Source organism: Oncorhynchus gorbuscha, linkage group LG06 (assembly GCF_021184085.1).
Source record: "Oncorhynchus gorbuscha isolate QuinsamMale2020 ecotype Even-year linkage group LG06, OgorEven_v1.0, whole genome shotgun sequence".
Lineage (NCBI taxonomy): Eukaryota > Metazoa > Chordata > Actinopteri > Salmoniformes > Salmonidae > Oncorhynchus > Oncorhynchus gorbuscha.
This window is the reverse complement of record NC_060178.1, coordinates 92731679-92748416: the sequence shown is the minus strand read 5'-3', so window position 1 is coordinate 92748416 and position 16738 is coordinate 92731679. Positions and strand designations below refer to the sequence as shown.

At 38.8% G+C, this 16738-nt stretch overlaps 1 protein-coding gene and 1 long non-coding RNA gene across 3 annotated transcripts; one reads left to right on the top strand and one right to left on the bottom strand.

Annotated features, from left to right (window-relative positions):
- Positions 1–1608: 1608 nt before the first annotated feature.
- Positions 1609–14217, top strand: LOC124038549. Of its 2 annotated transcripts, none has more exons than XR_006839372.1 (3): positions 1609–1923; positions 3650–3817; positions 13070–14217. It is a non-coding gene; the product is annotated as an uncharacterized LOC124038549 (long non-coding RNA). The 2 variants fall into 2 exon arrangements; XR_006839373.1 differs by having other exon boundaries at positions 3623–3817.
- Positions 3013–4474, bottom strand: LOC124038548 (hemoglobin subunit beta-like). The gene is made up of 3 exons (XM_046354565.1): positions 4262–4474; positions 3929–4151; positions 3013–3794 (listed from the first exon to the last, which is right to left on the bottom strand). Exons 1-3 carry the CDS (start codon positions 4351–4353, stop codon positions 3666–3668), a joined length of 444 nt encoding a protein of 147 aa, XP_046210521.1. The 5' UTR covers positions 4354–4474; the 3' UTR covers positions 3013–3665.
- Positions 14218–16738: the final 2521 nt, after the last annotated feature.

Genomic DNA, 16738 nt, shown 5'->3' with positions numbered 1-16738 from the left:
ATAATGCATTTCAGCAAATTTTGTGCGGCTTAATTGGTGAGAAAAGACACGAATTTATGTGCTAGTTAATTCGTGCGAAGACACACATTTAACCAGTAGGCTACACACAAGCCTTTGCAACAACCAAAGACACGATAGCCTATATTTTATTTGTGTTCCTCTTTATGGCTAATTCAACGTTATGAATATGCAGAAAGTGTCTTTATTTAACCCTGTTTTAAAACGTGTAGTTGTATGCTTATATATAGTGTTTTAAACTTGCTGAACAGAATTTGTGAGAAAATAAACACATTTACGTGCGACTTAATTCGTGGGAAAAATTGTTTTATTAATGTCAATGCTGTTTTCCATGCTTGATTTCGCTTAATACTTTGGGATACTGGTGCTCTTGTAATCAGAAAGGCTCTTTTTTTCGTGTAGGCAACAGTAACCACTTTTTTTCATAACGCATTTATTACGTTACACAAGTTATTGTAAAATAATGAATTATATTGGCTTACATTTATGGCACTTCCAAGGCCTTTCCGTGATGATTATTACGGTCATGTCAATCATGTTATATACTTAGGCTACTTTAACGCGTTCAACCAGTTAGCAAGTAAGAAATGTAATTTTCCTAATACCGACTAGGATTTGAATGATGTCTTATGCTGGCTTCATATTCTCGTGAGAAATAAGAAAATGGGCAGTTGAGACTTCGACATGATTGTATTCAAGTGCTTTTGAAGTCGGAACCATTCTTAAACCAATAAGATTGGCAAGATATTTTTCTCATTTCCCACTTGTAATTCCCATTTGGAGGGTCATTCAAGTGAATCTTCCCAGTCGGAACTAGGAATTTCCGAAAACTCCGATAGCACCTGAACGAAGCATTAGTATGTGTAATAGACAACAGTAGGGTCTGGGTGGCGGCGTGTCCAGCCCTCATGCCCATTCACGACCAAGGCGGAGTGAGTGTCAGTAGCCTACTATGTGTCCGTGCAGTCAACTAGTATAATTATTGTTTGTGAAGTAAGTAGGGTGATTATTATTAAGGTTATGGTCGTCTGAGATACAGGCTATTACAACAAACAATATAACTATAGAATTAAGAAACTAAAGTAAATAAAGTATTAATGAAATAGATGCAAAAAATAAAATATAACATTAACAAATGTTTGGTTGCTTTAAGACCAAGTCATGTCTACACAATAGTATTTTTCAATGAGCGGTTCCAATGTTTAGCCTACATACATACATACATACATCTGTCTTCAGATTAATTTTATTGGTGATTTTTCCGTTTCCATTTCTTTCAACCTACCATGCCACACTTCCGTAGTATGAATGTCCTCATTTAACCAATGCTTTTTGATACATTCATTTGCTGCAGACAATAGGATATTCAACATGTAGGCATTTTGAACCCGTTTAGAGAACACTCCTAGTAATGGCACTCTTTGGATTCTTTGCCAGGGACCATCTAAATACATTATCAATGGCAAATGCTGTTTTCTATGCTTGATTTCACTTAATACTTGTGTGTGTTGTTGTGCTCATTGCAGTCAGAAAACATATTTTGGCCGATCGAAACCCTTGCAGGTTGTTGCTTTCTCTCCCCAAGTCGTACGAGACAATAACGGAAAACTGACCCAAGATCAGTACTGTACATTGGCAACTTAAAGGTGAAAAAAAAAACTTTAAGCCAATGTATTGCAGAGCGTGTTCCAGCTAGTCAGCAGCACAATCGGCTGCAGGGGACATTACTTTCTGCGTTGTTCGGTTTATAGAAGAATATTAAATACATCTAAGAAACGCATTTACAGGCAGTTTGAATGTATATTCTTATTGTGTATGTTGACCTACAACACAAATGCGCATCATGACTTTAACCAAGGCAACTTGAACGTACCCGATCCTCCCATGCGATCATCCTCTTTCCTGGTAAGTGAAGTATGCAATTAAACAATGTGGTTGTAATCGCTAGTATGTAATGGAGATTGATTTATAGCATTTCACGACATTTCTCAACCCACTATGCATTTTTCACTGATCTGTCAATGTTTTCAATGAAAATCTTAGCTAATAGGCCTACTCAGTTTCAGATAGCTAGGCGACAGTCTATGGAGTTTCATGGTGGGCGCAGGGTTTTGTTCTGGGCAACATCAACACACCTGATTAGACTAGCTTGAGTGGTTAATTACTTTAATCCACGTGTCAAATTCCTACCATGAGAGGTCCGAGTGTCTGCAGGTTTTTGTTCCACCCTTGATTGATAAATTAAGGTCACAAATTACTAAGGAACTTCCTTCACCTGGTTAAGTTGTCTAGCTGTTATTTGAAATGAAAAACCGGCAGACACTCGGCCTTCTGTGGAATGAGTTTGACACCCCTGCCGAATAGAGCTAGGTTCAGTTTGACCTGCTGTCACGACTTCTGCCGAAGTGGTTGCCTCTCCTTGTTCGGGCGGTGCTCGGCGTTCGACGTCACCGGTCTTCTAGCCATCATTGATCCTTTTTTCATTTTCCATTGGTTTTGTCTTGTCTTCCCACACACCTGTTTTCAATCCCATTCATTACCTGTTGTGTATTTAACCCTCTGTTTCCCCTCATGTCTTTGTCAGGGATTGTTTGTCAGTGTAGTGCTGTTTGTTGTATAGGTGCGCGTCGGGTCTTCGTACCCATTTTGTTTATGTTCTTTTCCTGTTTAGTGTTATGGAGCATGTTACTAGGACATTAAGACTCCATTTTACACTCCGTTTGACTCTCCTGCGCCTGACTTCCCTGCCACCTATACACATATGCCTGACACCTGCCCTGTACAACTTGTCTTTGCAAAGCCTTTCTAAAGACAGTTTTAGATCTTGTGGAGCAAACAATGGATGAATTGGGACAACAAGACAGCACTGCTCCCATCCACAGTGAATGTGTATCTGTCCAATGATCATATTGTAGTGTTTGATGTAATCCACTAACAAATTAAGTACATTGTCACAAATTGGCTCAAAGTCCAGTAACAAAAAGGGAGACATGGTGGAGATGAGGAATAACAGAAATATTTATTAACTGAGGTAATGTAAATACAATTAACAATGGTGTGTGTGTAGTCAGTAGTGTAAGTGAGTGGTTGCATAAGTTTGATAATGAGGGGTGCCGAAAGCAAACTAACAAAATGTCTCCTCAATGAATGGGGAAGAGGTGTATTTATCCCGGGACACACCCGTGCCCAAATAGAATCCATGATGCGTTGATGTTTGTTTTATGGTCCAGGTTCTTATTAGTTAAAAGAAAATACAGTGGTCACTTCATAGTTTTGTTTTTGTACATTGTATATGTTAATAAACAGTGTGTCACGTGTTTTACAGCTAGCAACAATATACAATTCAGCCGGTCCAAATCTGTAAGCTTTTAGGCAATGCGCTTGCATTCGCGAACTTGTTCATCTTGGCTAATGTATTATTTATAATGTGTAGATCTAACATCTATATATGAAAACATTAAAACTTTAGTTTGTCTTATTCTATTATCGATGCTTAAAAGTGCAATTTGTCGAGGCATACAATTAACGCAAGAGTAAAATAAACATACAAAATCAACAAAATCAACAAACATATGTTTCTATGCTTCTTTTGTTTTTCATTGAGGAGTGAAACACATTTCTCCTCTGTCAGGCATAGAGGACTGACTCTAGTGGTACTGCCTGCCCAGAGCGGACACCACCACGGACAAGAACTTCTGGAAGGATGCCTGATACTCGGGGGTGAAGGCGGTGCCCATCTTCGCAGCGATGACGATGGTCAGACAGTCAGACAACAGCTGTAAAAGAGAACAAAGCAGAAGTGAGATGTTTAGAATGTCTTTGGGGGTAGCTTGATAGAGTGGTGTAATGACATATGCTATACTTTGCACGCGCAAAAAAAGTGCACTTCAATGTTCTTTTGTAATCTTACCTTGAAGTTGTCGGGATCCACGCGCAGTTTCTCGGAGTGCAGAATGCTCAGCTCGGCGTATGTGTTCTTTATGTCGTCCATGTTCTTCAGAGCTCTTTCCAGACCTCGCAGCACCGTGATGCCGTGCTTAGCGATCAGAGGGTTGTTCGTGATGGCCTCTGCGTTGTACAGGTTGCCGAAGGCCCCGAAGTACCTCTGGGTCCAGGGGTAAACGATCAGACACCTGAGGGGAGCGGCGAGAACAGTGTGAGGCTGAACAACAACATAACATGACGAAGAAGAAGATTTAGGGGACTAGCACTCCAAATTAAAGTCAAGTTAAGTTTGTCTTACCTTGACAGGCACTTTGGGCCAACGTCGTCATAGTCTAGCTTGGAGAAGATGTCGGAGATGGCTGCGCGCTCTTCATCTGTCCACACAACCATGTTTGCTCGTGATGATTTAGCTTAGGTTTTAGTGAGAATCTGAATTATGAACAAATTCGGAAAAATCTTTCTTTTCATGGTATTTTTGCACACCGCCCCCAAGACGAAACCGTGAATGTGATTGGTTGGAGGTAAGACATTGTTGAACATTGGGCCCCCCTTTATGACTATAGGTCTACTATCAAGCGGTTTTCCGTGAAACTGAAGAAAAAAAAACATTTCGGGGAAACAAAAGATAATGAGGGTAACCTGCAAAATATTGGAGGTTTACATATGTAGTAGGCTATTTAGTAATACTGGCCTACTCTCCATTAGTCCATTTCGCCATAATTTGGAGATTTTGAATAATTGTCATTGCATTTGAATGAGTTCGCATTGATAATCATTAATAAGTCACGATGACTCTCGCGATTGCAAAGAAATATGTATGACATTGGCATGGCATTGGTTTCATTGCAACCCTGCTTCCTGATTTGCAACTTGTTTCATAGTTGAAATAACAAGGGCATGGGCTATAATTAGGTCGCTCTGGATAAAAGCGTCTGCTAAATGACTAAAATGTAAACATTTTAATGAAATGAAAAGTGTTACAAATTAAATGTTTGTTACAATCCAAAAATCGGGACCAAGTTTTCCCATCTTCTGACGTGTTATCTGCAACATACACGCATCTGTGTAATCTCCTACAGCAAGACCCTCCACCCATTAGTGACTCCACATTAAGCTCCTTTAGGTTGGAGTGGGGTAAATTGAGCCCTTTTTCACAATCAGCATCACTCCATCAAGGAAAATATAGTTTAATTTCTAACAAAGATATCTATGTATTTTTCAGCATGTTGTGTATCCCTAGAAATAATCAGCATCCATGTAAACATTACAGTTTTTAAAACATAGCTTGACTAAAAAAAAGTGGTTTATTGGCATAATTTACCCTGGGTATGGGACAGGATTAATAAAGCCACCTTCACATTTCTGTACTGAATGAAATGTTACCAATACCTTTAAAAAATATATTTATTTCCCAAAGACAATCAAAATAACTTTTTTTGTTTTTTTGTCTTTGAATAATTTTAAGCATATTTTAACACAGGCTTAACACATAACAAACACCCTGAGGTTAAAAAACAAACACTTTTAACATGTATTGCATTATGCCTGGGAAGAAAACACTTACATTTGCTTGGCTCAACCTTTGGCTCAACTTACCCCATGGCCATTGACTCACCTTACCCCAAGGCAAACAATTCAACTATATAGGGTCCCCTGTGGCTCAATTGGTAGAGCATGGTGCTTGCAACACCAGGGTTGTGCGTTTGATTCCCATGGGGGACCAGTACAGATAGAAGGTATGGAAATATATACACTGACTTCTGTAACTCTCTCTGAATAACAGTGTCTATTAAAATGTTTAGTAGCCCACACAGCTACAAGAATGCACTATCATGCTAGGTTTAGGACCTCATATTATTTTTTATTTTATTTATTTCACCTTTATTTAACCAGGTAGGCTAGTTGAGAACAAGTTCTCGTTTGCAACTGCGACCTGGCCAAGATAAAGCATAGCAGTGTGAACAGACAACACAGAGTTACACATGGAGTAAACAATTAACAAGTCAATAACACAGTAGAGAAAAAAGGGGAGTCTATATACAATGTGTGCAAAGGGCATGAGGAGGGAGGCGAATAATTACAATTTTGCAGATTAACACTAGAGTGATAAATGATCAGATGATCATGTACAGGTAGAGATATTGGTGTGCAAAAGAGCAGAAAAGTAAATAAATAAAAACTGTGGGGATGAGGTAGGTGAAAATGGGTGGGCTATTTACCAATAGACTATGTACAGCTGCAGCGATCGGTTAGCTGCTCAGATAGCTGATGTTTGAAGTTGGTGAGGGAGATAAAAGTCTCCAACTTCAGCGATTTTTGCAATTCGTTCCAGTCACAGGCAGCAGAGTACTGGAACGAAAGGCGGCCGAATGAGGTGTTGGTGACCTGGAGCCAGTGGGTCTGGCGACGAATATGTAGCGAGGGCCAGCCGACTAGAGCATACAAGTCGCAGTGGTGGGTGGTATGACGTGCTTTAGTGACAAAACGGATGGCACTGTGATAAACTGCATCCAGTTTGCTGAGTAGAGTGTTGGAAGCAATTTTGTAGATGACATCGCCGAAGTCGAGGATCGGTAGGATAGTCAGTTTTACTAGGGTAAGCTTGGCAGCGTGAGTGAAGGAGGCTTTGTTGCGGAATAGAAAGCCGACTCTTGATTTGATTTTCGATTGGAGATGTTTGATATGAGTCTGATGTTTGATATTGAAGCTTACAGAAACCCCAATTGATGTATAGAACAATCATTACATTTTCTACTTTGGTTTCGATTCAAGCATCATGAAACCTCTAACACAATAAATGAATTGGACTTGTGTGAGAATAATTTTTTGGACCTAACTTGCTTACCACTTTTTAGATGTGTTTCTTCCTTCACATCCAATCTAATTTTATTTGTCACATGCGCCGAATGCAACACCTGTAGACTTTACCGTGAAATGCTTACTTTACAAGCCCTTATGTCCTCGACAATGCAGTTCAATAAATATGGTTAATAAAACATTTGCTAAATATACTGACGTAAAAAATGTAATTAAAAGTAAGACGATAAAAGAACGATAACGAGTCTATATACAAGGAGTACCGGTACCGAGTCAATGTGCAGGGTACATGTAGTTAGGGGTAAAGTGACTGTGAGTAGATAATAAACAGCGAGTAGCAGCAGGGTGTCAATGTAAATAGTCCGGGTGACCATTTGATTCATTGTTCAGCAGTCTTATGGCTTGGGGGTAGAAGCTGTTAAAGAGCCTTTTGGACCTAGACTTGGCGCTCTGGTACCACTTGCCAGTCTATGACTTGGGTGACTGGAGTCTTTGACCAATTTTTGGGCCTTCCTCTGACACCGTCTGGTATATAGGTCCTGGATGGCAGGAAGCTTGGCCCCAGTGATGTACAGGGCCGGACGCATTACTCTCTGTAGCGCCTTACTGTCGGATGCCAAGCAGTTGCCATACCAGGCGGTGATGCAACCGGTCAGGATGCTCTCTATGGTGCCACTGTAGAATATTCTGGGGATCTGGGGACCCATGCTAAATATTTTCAGTCTCCTGAGGGGGAAACGGTATTGTCGTGCCCTCCACGACTGCCTTGCTATGTTTGGACCATGACAGTTTGTTGGTGATGTGTACACCAAGGAACTTGAAACTCGATGTGAATGGGGGCCTGTTCGGCCATCCTTGTCATGTAGTCCACGATCAGCTCCTTTGTCTTGCTCACCTTGATGGAGAGGTTGTTGTTCTGGCACCACACCACACTCAGACTCCATGAAATGATTACCTCTTCATAAATACCCTGTATGTGGTTAAATTATTAACAAACGTCATTCGTGCCATGATAAACATGCGTGCATGTTCATTTACCCCAATCAATTTATGTCCTATCAAAATTGAAATCAAATTGAAATCAATATCAAATCATTGGTTAATCAAAATATTTGCTGGAGACACAAAATTATAACAAATGTATTTATACTTTAATATACTTACTATTGCAGGATAATCAAAACGTCACTCTACCAATGATAGCCAACTTTAAAAAGCCTACTTTAGGCACAGTGCCAATTGTTCTCTGCCAGGCGCTAACCCTGAGGTTAAAGCCTGCACTTTCACCTCTTTCCGAAATATCCATACGCAATAGCCTATTTATTTATATACTTTTCATTACTTTCGCCATCATGTTGGGATTGTGAATAATGTAATATGTTGAATTGCATTTGAATGATTTTGCGTTGCTAATCTGGTATACTGATCTAGTCAAGGGCATGGGCTGTACTTTCAGATCAATTTGATGCCATCGTTTGAGATTTATTGAAACATTTACAAACAAACATTTAGTTACAATCCTCAAATTGGGACCAAGTTTCCCATCCTCTGACGTGTCAGTAGGGACAGACTTGTTTAGTAAAAACCTAATTGAAAAACATTTTTAACACACTTTATATTTAATTGTGGCTTCAACAAATGATATCCATTAGTTGCCAATTAGAAATGTATGGCCCACCGCAGACGGTTTAGTTTATATCAGTTCTGTCACTACTGTTCGACAGAACAACCGTTAATACAGCTGAACAAGTAACGATTTCCTCCACAATTTACTGTTAATGACACAAGATAACTCATTAGGGATTTTGTCATGTTTTATTACAAAATAAAAGCACATTAATAAAATACTGTATGTATAATAAGTTAAATGGAACAGTGTTACTACAACCTCCACTCCGTTGATCTATGTGCGTGCATGCACATGGGCGGAGTGGGATTCTTTTGGAGTAGCAGACACCATTTGGTAACACAATATCCTCGCAGTCCCACTCCCATTCACAGGGGGCTTAAACAAACGTTTTTTTTATTTTTGTATTATAATTTAGTGTTAACAAGGAAGAGTCGCCTTCCCTTGGTAGTAGTAGCTAGCTGGCAGCCTGACTAAAAACATAGCAAGCTATAGCTAGCCTTTTTTAGCTTCCCACATTGCCATGTGAAATAATCAGCCTGCAAATATTATTCTACTTGCCGGCGTAACCTAAAACATTATCCCAGTTTGATATACTGCTTGTGTATTCATTTCCATATCAGCTAAAATAGAACGTCATGGAGAACAAGGCACATGGCTAGCTAGTTGACTACAGCAGGTTCTACTATTTGACTATAGCCTATAATCACTAGTTATTACGGCTAAACAAAATACATTTTTGGGTGGATTCTTGAGTTTTGTTGTTGCCTTCTCATTTGTTGTGAAAGCAAAAGAAGAGTCTTGTCTTGTCTTACTAGCTAGTTGGCTAAACACTGCAAGCTAGCCTTTAAGCCTCTGACATTGTCACATTAAATAATCAGATTTATTATTAAATAATATGCCCTGGCAAATATTATTATATTTGCCAGTGTAACCTACAACATCATCCTAATATAACCTACAACATCCTAGTGTAACCTACAACATTATCATAATTTGAAATGCTGCTTCAATGTATTGCTCCCATATCAGCTAAAAATAGAATGTCATAATTTTTTTCAGGGAGAAAAAAAGCACATGGCTATCTGTTTTAGCCTAGAACAACATTATCACTTCTAAACAAAATCATTTTGGGATTCTATAAGGCTACAATGTTGCTTGGTTTATTGTTAGAACAGTCCCTGAGATTATATTTGGTTATCAATGCAAAATAGGCTGCTTATTTAATGCCAAGCTAAACCAAGACAGCAATTTGGAAGTTGAATTGATTTTGTGAAGTTGATTAGCTTCCCAGATACCATGTGAAATAATCAGATGTATAATTAAATAATATGCCATGGCAAATATTGTTATACTTACGGGTGTAACCTACAAAACCCTATCCCAGTTTGTTATGCTGCGTCAATGTATTGCTCCCATATTCGCCAAAAATAGAATGTCATCAAGTTTTGGTCATGGAGAGAAAGCAGTCAATTGCAAAAGAATTCAGACCACTTACATTTCTTCACATTTTATTGTGTTACAAAGTGGGATTAATATTTATTTAATTGTCTTTTTAAATGTATTTTATAACTAAAATATAGTCGTTGGGTAAGTATTCAGCTCCTTTGTTTAGGCAAGCCTAAATTAGTTCAGGAGTACAATTTGGCTTAACAAATCACATAATAAATTACATGGACTCACTCAGTGTGAAATATAGGGGTTGACATGATTTTTGAATGACTAACCCTTCCTCTGTTACCCATCAAACGCACGAAATTTGCTGAAATGCGTTTTGTATATATATGCACGAATTGATTGTGAGACTGTGTTGCACCCATAAATAACATTTGTAAGGTCCCCCAGTCAAGTATTGAATTTTAAGCACAGATTCAACTACAAAGACCAGGGATTCAAAGACCAGCTTCAGGTAGACTAGTGGGGCGGCAGGTTGATGGATCGAATCCCCGAGCTGACAAGGTAAAAATCATTCTGCCCCTGAACAAGGCAGTTCTTAATTGACGTGTCTAGTTACATTTTTAAATATTTTTAAATAAGGGCCGTGATGGGTAACAATAACAAATCAGACATTGAATATCTCATTTAGCATGGTCAAGTTAATAATTATGCTGTGGGTTATATATTAAACCACCCAGTCACATCAAAGATACAGTTGACCTTCTGAACTGAGCTGCAGGACAGGAATATAACTTCTCAGGGATGTTACCATGAGGCCATTGGTGATTTTAAAACAGCTACAGAGTTCAATGTTTGTGATGGTAGAACACTACGGATGGATCAACAACATTGTAGTGACTCCACAATAATGACCTAAATGACAGAGTGAAAAGAATACACATTTACAGAATACAAATATTCCAAAACGTGCATCTTGTATGCAGCAAGACAGTAAAGTAATAAGCAAAGCAAAAGAATACACGTTTTGGCCTTAATGCAAAGGCTTATGTTTGGGGCAAATCCAACAAAACACATCACTGAGTAACTGCCTCCTTATTTTCAAACATGGTGGTGGCTGCATCATGGTATGTATGGTATGCTTGACATCGGCAAATACTGGGGAATTTATCAGTATAAAAATATATGGGATTTGCACAGGCAAAAGCCCAGAGGAAAACCTGTTTCAGTCTGCTTTCCACCAGAGACTGGGAAGGAATTCACCTTTCAGCAGGACAATAACCTAAAACACAAGGCCAAATCTACATTGGAGTTGTTAACTAAGACAGTGAATTTTCCCGAGTGGCCAAGTTACAGTTTTGATTGAAATCTGCTTGAAAATCTATGGATTTGATTTAAATCTGCTTGAAAATCTATGGCAAGACTTGAAAATCTATGGCAAGACTTGAAAATCGCTGTCTAGTCATGATGCCCAACATCTTGAAAGAGCTTGAATAATTGTTAAAAGAATAATGTGTAAATATTGCACAATCCAGGTGTGCTGAAATCGATGCCAAATGGGTTTCTAACATGTATTGACTCAGGGAGCTGAATACTTATGCAATGACTACATTTTCGTTATGTCATTTGAATCATTTTTATATGTAGTTTTTTAAATTCCACTTTGACATTATTTTGTGTAGATTGTTGACAAAAAATATATAAATGAAATCAAGTTTAACCCCACTTTGTAACACAATAAAATGTGAAAAAAAATCCAAGGGGTCTGAATACCTCTGCAAGGCACTATATTTCGCAGCTGTTTTTAACAGTAACCTGGAATCACTAAATATTACTTCGAAACAAAATACATATTGGAAGGGATTCTAATAAGGCTACAATGTTGTTTGGTTTATTGTTTGAACATTCGCTGAGATTATATTTGCTTATTAATGCAAAATAGGCTACTTTGACGCATAGCGTACAGATCAGATCAAGGAATAAAGCAAGCTTCATTGTCTGCACAGCACTGTCCCCACCGCTACCGAAGGTAAGATACAGTGCGTTACAATTTTCATGTGACACGGGAAAATTCGAATTTCGGACCGCACTACAAGGAGCAGAACATTTTGTAACGAAAAACGGCATTGCGACACTGCGCTATACGTTCTGTCGCTCCGTTTGCGTATTCTTTGTAGATGCCTTTATCTGCAACAAATAAAAACACGCATCTCCAACAGCAAGACCTCCACCCATTATTGACTCCAAATGAAGCTCAAAAAGGAAAACTCTCGAACTTCTTTCTTGCCATGATAAACATGAATACGTGTTCATTTTTTAAACTGATAGAACATTAATTTAATAAATGTGGCAATAATCTAAATTTAAATCAGTGATGAATAAAACATTTGCCAAAAGGAGACACAAATGATAACATTGTTATTTATAGCTTCAGATGGTATATGTTTACATACGTGATGGCCCTCACATAGGCCCGACGTGCCTCACTTAGGCCTAGTTTTCAAGTAAGTTGACGTTGTGGTGTTCACGCATGTATTTGTTTGATTTACAACAGTACAGGACGACAACAAAAAATACTGAGATTGAGATTTTCACTTCAAGTTTTAAAAAAATGTCCCGGACTAGGTGATTCTCCTTTACTGTATAATTTCTCAACCGTGGTAAATTGCAGGGGCATATAGGGTAACAAAATAGCCATTCACACAGAACATTATGGTCCATTGCAATACATTGTAGAGTGCAAGTATGCCAATATATTAAAGAGCAACTGTATGTAGCTGCAGGATAATCAAAACATTACGCAATGATAGTCCACTTTGAAACGTCGCTTTTACGCACTGTGCCATTTGGCTTTCTACCTGGGGCATTGAGTGCCCCTGCGCCACAATGATGTCAATAATGACTCGTTTAGTAAAAACCTAATTAAAATACATTTTTACAACACTTTATACTTAATTTAGCCTTCAACAAATGATATCCATCTGTTGTCAATTAGAAATGTATGGTCCACCGCAGACGGTTTAATTGTATTAATTAATCAAATCCGTATTGTTGTCAACTCTGTGACTACTGAACGACAGAACATAATACAGCTGAACAAGTAACGATTTCCTCCACATTGTAGTGTTAATCACACAAGATAACTCATTATGGGGTTTGTCATGTTTTATTACAAAATAAAAACACACGAATAAAATATGTATACTAAGTTAATGAAACAGCAACATTTGGTTTCTATTAATCTCCTTATCTGTATTTCTCTGACAGGAGGGCTGCAAAGACCGAGAGGTACTTGTCCATGGCTGCGTGCGCGACAGGATTGAACTCATCACCCATGTGAGCCGCCAAAGTCACGAAAATACAGTGACAAAGAAGCTGTGCGAAAAATAAACAAAACACAAAGGAACAAATAACAAACGGCATGATGTAGGCCTGTGATTGAGCTATAAGAAGGAGGAGGAGCTATGGGCTGCATATTAACATTTTGGCTCAACATGTGAAAACCATTATCTTCACTTTTTTTGTAAGGAAAGTACTGAAATTGTATGTATGTTGGTTTTAAGGTAAGTGGTATGCTGTTCGGCTAAAATAGTGTGCAAATGTTGAATCAATAACAATATGATTACATTTGACATGATCAATTAGTCCTGAAGTTATATGACCCATACCGGAATGTGAACTCACAACCTCTGGATTTGGGGTAACTGAACTTTCTACTGCATCAATAAGTCTGAAGCATTCTCAGAAGTCCCCTAACCATTCATGACCTATAATAGATATCTCCACTGAGCAACAGAATGCCATCTGACTGCTATTTTAGTTATCAGTTAATCTGACTATTTTCTCATCAATACTTTAATTAACTTATTTAATCAATTTGAGGGTTTTCTGTATAGTTGTCTAATGTTGGTGGGGCATTTTATTCTGTTTTAATGATACTCCTGAATCACCACTATACAAAGATGATATTTACTTTTAAGTCCAAAGTGTAGGAATACAGGTGAATTTATGGTGGAGTAGCAGGAACATTGGAATGCTGTGAACCAAGAGTTTGAGAGTTCAAATCCCAGATGAGGACATGTTGAATAATAATTACTGTAGAAATGAACATACACAAAGTAATCATGGGTGTCAAATATGTACATTACATTTCTAATATCTGTTGGAACAGTACATCAAAAGAAATAGGGGAGGCACCTTGAATTTGCAGTGGTCTATACTCAGTTGGTAGGCAGGGTGACCATCATGGAGCTGATGTCTTTGGAACACTCTGCTATTGCAAGAACATCAGACTGGGGTCTAATGTCCATGGATGAAGTCTTTTTTTATTTCACCTTTATTTAACCAGGTAGGCAAGTTGAGAACAAGTTCTCATTTACAACTGCGACCTGGACAAGATAAAGCAAAGCAGTTTGACACAAACAACAACACAGAGTTACACATGGAATAAACAAACATACAGTCAATAATACAGTAGAAAAACAAGTCTATATACAATGTGTGCAAATGAGGTGAGATTAGGGAGGTAAGACAATAAATAGGCCATGGTGGCAAAGTAAATACAATATAGCAATTAAACACTGGAATGGTAGATGTGCAGTAGATGAATGTGCAAAGTAGAATGTACAGCAATGTACAGGTGCAGTGATCTGTGAGCTGCTCTGGCAGCTCATGCTTAAAGCTGGTGAGCGAGATAAGTGTCTCCAGTTTCAGTGATTCTTGTAGTTCGTTCCAGTCATTTGCAGCAAAGAACTGGAAGGAGAGGCGGCCAAAGGAAGAATTGGCTTTGAGGGTGACCAGTGAGATACACATGTTGTAAGTATGTCTTTGTCCCGGGAAAAGTCGTCATCATCCTGTGATACAGTGATAAAGTAAAGGTCTGGATTTGGGCGTCATACCATACTAGGGTTGCAAGATATGGGCAAATAATTGAATTGTGATTTTAAATGTGCTATCACGATTTTACTATTTAGATCAAAACGCTTGGGTGAGCTGTTGGAATAATAGAAATAACACCAGTATTCTGATTCTATGGTTGGTGGTGTTTGGCATAAGAACTAATAAAAGGTACAGTAGAAGTTGTTGTTACAGTGTTGGTCAGAGTTTTCACGAGGGACCCTTATTACATTTGAACATTATTTTCAAATGTTTTACATTTAAAAAAATTGCAGCATGTTGAGATATAGCCTATGGATATATTTCACATGTCATAATTGCAATTTAGATTTTTTTTAAATCAATGAATTGTACAGCCCTACTGACAACAGGTCCAAGAGAGACCTCTGATGTCAGCTTCATTCCCACCAAGTTTGGGTAAATAGACCATGAAACCATTGGAATTGCAAAATTATTGGAATAGGTTAACCATACAGTTGAAGTCGGAAGGTTACAAACACTTAGGTTGGAGTCATTAAAACTAGTTTTTCAACCACTCTACAAATTTCATTTTAACAAACTATAGTTTTGGCAAGTCAGTTAGGACATCTACTTTGTGCATCACCCAAGTAATTTTTCCAATAATTGTTTACAGACAGATTATTTCACTTATAAAACACTGTATCACAATTCCAGTGGGTCAGAAGTTTACATACACTAGGTTGACTGTGCCTTTAAACAGCTTGGAAAATTCCAGAAAATGTTGTGATGGCTTTATAAGCTTCTGATCTGCCAATTGACATCATTTGAGTCAATTGGAGGTGTACCTGTGGATGTATTTCAAGGCCTACCTTCAAAGCCAGTGCCTCTTTGCTTGACATCATGGGAAAATACAAAGAAATCAGCCAAGACCTCAGAAAATAAATTGTAGACCTCCACAAGTCTGGTTCATCTGTGGGAGCAATTACCAAATACCTGAAGGTACCATGTTTATCTGTATAAACAATAGTATGCAAGTATAACGCCATGGGACCACGCAGCCGTGCCATGGGACCACGCGTTCTGTCTCCTGGAGATTAACACACTTTGGTGCGAAAAGTGCAAATCAATCCCAGAACAACAGCAAAGGACCTTGTGAAGATGCTGGAGGAAACGGGTACAAAAGTATCTATATTCACAGTAAAAAGAGTCCTATAATAAAAAAGCCAGGCTACGGTTTGCAACTGCACATGGGGACAAAGATCAGACTTTTTGGAGAAATGCCCTCTGGTCTAATGAAACAAAAATAGAACTGTTTGGCTATAATGACCATCGTTATGTTTGGAGGAAAAAGGGGGAGGCTTGCAAGCCGAAAAAAAACACCATCCTAACCGTGAAGCACGTGATGTGGGGGTGCTTTGCTGCAGGAGGGACTGGTGCCCTTCACAAAATAGATGGCATCATGAGGTAGGAAAAATATGTGGATATATTGAAGAAACATTTCAAGACATCAGTCAGGAAGTTAAAGCTTGGTCGCAAATGGGTCTTCCAAATGGACAATGACCCCAAGCATACCTCCAAAGTTGTGGCAAAATGGCTTATGGACAACAAAGTCAAGGTATTGGAGTGTCCATCACAAAGCCCTGACCTCAATCCTGTAGAACATTTGTGAGCAGAACTGAAAAAGCGTGTGCGAGCAAGGAGGCCTTACAAACCTGACTCAGTTACACCAGCTCTGTCAGGAGGAATGTGTCATGCAGGTGAAAGAGGACCCAAAAGCGACTTGGCGAAAACAGAGTCTTTAATCCAGTAAAGTAAATACAATCAAAAAAACACAACTTTCACTCGAAATGACGAGGACAAACTGGAGACTCGATCTTGAACAGCAGGTGAACAGCAGGTTGCCTCGGGAAGGCACTTGAACCAGACAGACTCAGACACCTGCTCACCACGCAGCATCTGAGGAAAACACGACACGACAGGGCGATACACAATCACAGCACGGTGAATTCTAAACAAGGAACCGACAGGGCAGAAACGGGAAACAAGGAGAGAAATAGGGACTCTAATCAGGGAAAAGGA

Bases quoted from the DNA above. Each gene is read 5' to 3' on its own strand.
- LOC124038548 (XM_046354565.1), bottom strand. From the start codon at position 4,353: ATGGTTGTGTGGACAGATGAAGAGCGCGCAGCCATCTCCGACATCTTC. The intron at 4,152-4,261 runs GTAAGACAAACT...CGCTCCCCTCAG, and splicing joins GGCCCAAAGTGCCTGTCAAG to GTGTCTGATCGTTTACCCCT. The intron at 3,795-3,928 runs GTAAGATTACAA...TCTCTTTTACAG, and splicing joins TGGATCCCGACAACTTCAAG to CTGTTGTCTGACTGTCTGAC.